Here is a 2,705-nt window from a genome sequence, read left to right as displayed (position 1 = left end):
CAGCTCTGACATTCCCTGTTCCAAGGCCCCTCCCAGCTCTGACATTCTCTGTTCTAAGGGACCACTAAGCTCTAACATTTTGTGCTCCGACCACTGAGGCTCTCAGATTCTAGGCTAGAAGAGAAGCAAGAACATGGAATAGGGCAGAAAGGGGGAGCATCCTTCACCTGCACCAATCACTTTCTGCCGAGTGACACAGGAGGGGTGGATCTCCGTGGTGAATTTCAGCACAGCCTGGTTGGGGTCCTCATAGGTGTGGGGATCCACATAGGTTTTCAGAGGCTTTAGTTGTTCTGGAGAAGGGAGAAGAGGTATGGGTGACATTATGCTTGGGAGGGTGAGCAAGGCTGGGGGAAGAGAGAATCTACACAAGATTTCTCTCGTGATTCTCTTTCAATGTCTCTTCCACACTGAGGGTCAAACTCATTGACTAGAATGGGGGTGGGGTAGGGGATGAGAGGAGGGACAGGGGAGCTGGTCAGAGGAGACTGAGAGGCCTGAACAGAGCTGGAATCAGAGTGGGCTTTGGAAGGAAGAGTAGGTCTAGATTATAGAAAGGGTGGTCGTACTTACCAGATTTGGAGAAGTATACATCCTCAGATGACTGCCGCGCTCTAATGTTCTTCCTCCTGAAATTGCAACATTGCCCAAGGTTGAGGCAGGACTGGCCTGGCCTAGGGGCCCTGGCTCAGTCCCACACCCTATCCACCCCCATCTCTTGGGAGGAGAAGAAGGATGGAGAAACTCTCAAGAAAAAATGCCACGTGCCCGTTTGGACACTCGGCACCTTCACTCCTTGTGACCCTTTTTTCCCCACCAAGTGTCCATAATTAGACCAGGGATCATTAGTCCTAATTAGCCTTTCCGGCCCAGGTGAAATGTCCTTACACAGACACTTCAGAAATGATGATGACAAGCTTAATTAACAAGTAGGACTAGCCCTGGGCATGGCCTCCCTCACTCCAGGCCAGAGCCTAGGCTGGGGAGGCCCTGTGGTCATTTCTCTGGGCATTTCAGGCTTGCTGAGTCAGCCAGGGGCCCCTGGGCATAGCAGGGAAGGAAGCACATATCCAAGATTGGCCAAAGGAGCAGGGGGAGGTGAGAAGGAAGGGGTCATGCCCGATTTCTACCCTCAGAGAGCCTGAGTAGAGGGACCCAAAAGGTCATTAGGGAAACAGAGGCACAGAGGGTGGGTGTCAAGTCACATAGCCTGCAGTGGGATCTGAGTCTAGGCCTAGGCTCAGTGTTCTATCCATTGTACAACACTCCCTCACTCCTGACCTGTGTGACCCTGGAAAGCCATTTTATGGCTCTAAATCTTCATTTCCTCTTCTCTCAAATAGATATGGTGACCCTTGACTATTCCCACAGAAGCACTGGGGAAGGAAAGCTCTTTTAAGTTTGAAAAGACTGTAGAAATGTGAGCCAGTACATTTATTCATTTGTCATTGTTGTTTTTATTACCTTCGGTGGACGAAAAGGCCAGCCAGGCCCAAGGCCAGGAGCAGGATTAAACCAGCCAGTATCCCACCAATCACTGCCATATTGCTTGAACTTTCAGTAGCTATAGAACAAGGAGGGAAGAAAGCAATCCAGAGTGAGGAGGGAAGGAAGGGGGTTTCTAGGAATCCCACTGGCCCTCCTCACTGTCCTGAGCACACGGACAGATACCAGAGCCCTAAAGACTAGTCAGGCTCCTATTCCAAGTAACCTCCTGCTGCAGGAAGGACTCCAAGTACTCTGCACTCAAGCAAGTGGGCTCTGCTCCCTGCCTCTCCTTCCCATTCCCATTCCTTGAAGGGGCTTCTAATTTCCTAAAATCTACTGAGACCCCATGACCAGTCAATGTTAGGTTGCCAAGGTCTTAGTTTATTCAAAATAGGAGGATTAGTATCAAAGTCACAGCTATCTGCTTTGAGGGGAGCCTCCACACTGATGTCCAGAAGCCTCCTCCCACAGTCACCCCTCAAGGTTCCCAACTCACAGAGCGTCTGGAACTCATGTACTCTGCTGCCTGCACCCTGGCCCTCCTGAGTTAGGGCCTGGACCTGGACCAGGTAGGTGGTGTCTGGGGTCAGGTCATCCAGGGTTATAGAAAAGTCCTCAGTCCGGCGAACATTGTAGCTGTTGGTGTCTTTCTACAGGGGGCAGAGAAGGGTGGCAAGTATTGAGCTAAGCCTCTAGAAGGCACACTAGAACGCTAATCTGGCTGATCCCTTGGGAGCCAGACATCCCCCAACAGAAGCTAGCAGGTGCAGAAAACACAGAAAGATGCCATCCCCCCTCTGCAAAAACCATATAGCAGAAGCCCAGGTGCTCCCTTTGTCTTCAGACAGAGGATGAGGGACCTGGGGCGAGAGATGAGCCCTGGTTTCATAACTGGGCTCTCTGTGGTCCCATCGCCTCTCAGAGTGTGATTCCCACAAAGGCAGCATGGGGATGAAAGAAGAGTGGGCTTGGGCTCAGTCAGGGTACAAACCCCTATTCGACTCTTCACAACCTGGGGGGGGCTCGTCTCTGGGCATGAGACTTGTCCGAAAACTTACGAGCATTGGACTAGATGATGGCAAAGGCTATTCTAGCTCTGACATCCTGTGTTCTAAGGGCCCTCCCAGTCCTGACATTCTATGTTCTCAGGGCCCTCCCAGCTCTGACATTCTGTGTTCTAAGGGCCCTCCCAGCTCTGACATCCTGTGTTCTAAGGG

At 51.5% G+C, this 2,705-nt stretch overlaps 1 protein-coding gene across 1 annotated transcript in view; it reads right to left on the bottom strand.

Moving 5' to 3' along the window:
• The window catches only part of EPHA2 (EPH receptor A2), a 15,095-nt gene extending 12,925 nt beyond the window's left edge, over window positions 1–2,170 (bottom strand). The window contains exons 1-4 of the mRNA XM_069079505.1: window positions 1,985–2,170; window positions 1,465–1,564; window positions 574–629; window positions 168–293 (exon numbers count right to left, since the gene is read on the bottom strand). Of these exons, the coding sequence (XP_068935606.1) occupies window positions 168–293; window positions 574–629; window positions 1,465–1,544 (262 nt within the window). The 5' untranslated portion in view covers window positions 1,545–1,564; window positions 1,985–2,170. The remainder of the gene's footprint in view (window positions 1–167; window positions 294–573; window positions 630–1,464; window positions 1,565–1,984) is intronic.
• Window positions 2,171–2,705: the final 535 nt, after the last annotated feature.

Source organism: Petaurus breviceps, unplaced genomic scaffold (genome assembly GCF_028583685.1).
Source record: "Petaurus breviceps papuanus isolate PSGF00001 unplaced genomic scaffold, PetGlider_PUasm1.0 91041, whole genome shotgun sequence".
NCBI lineage: Eukaryota > Metazoa > Chordata > Mammalia > Diprotodontia > Petauridae > Petaurus > Petaurus breviceps.
The sequence above is the reverse complement of the archived record's forward strand: the minus strand, read 5'-3'. Positions and strand labels throughout refer to the sequence as shown.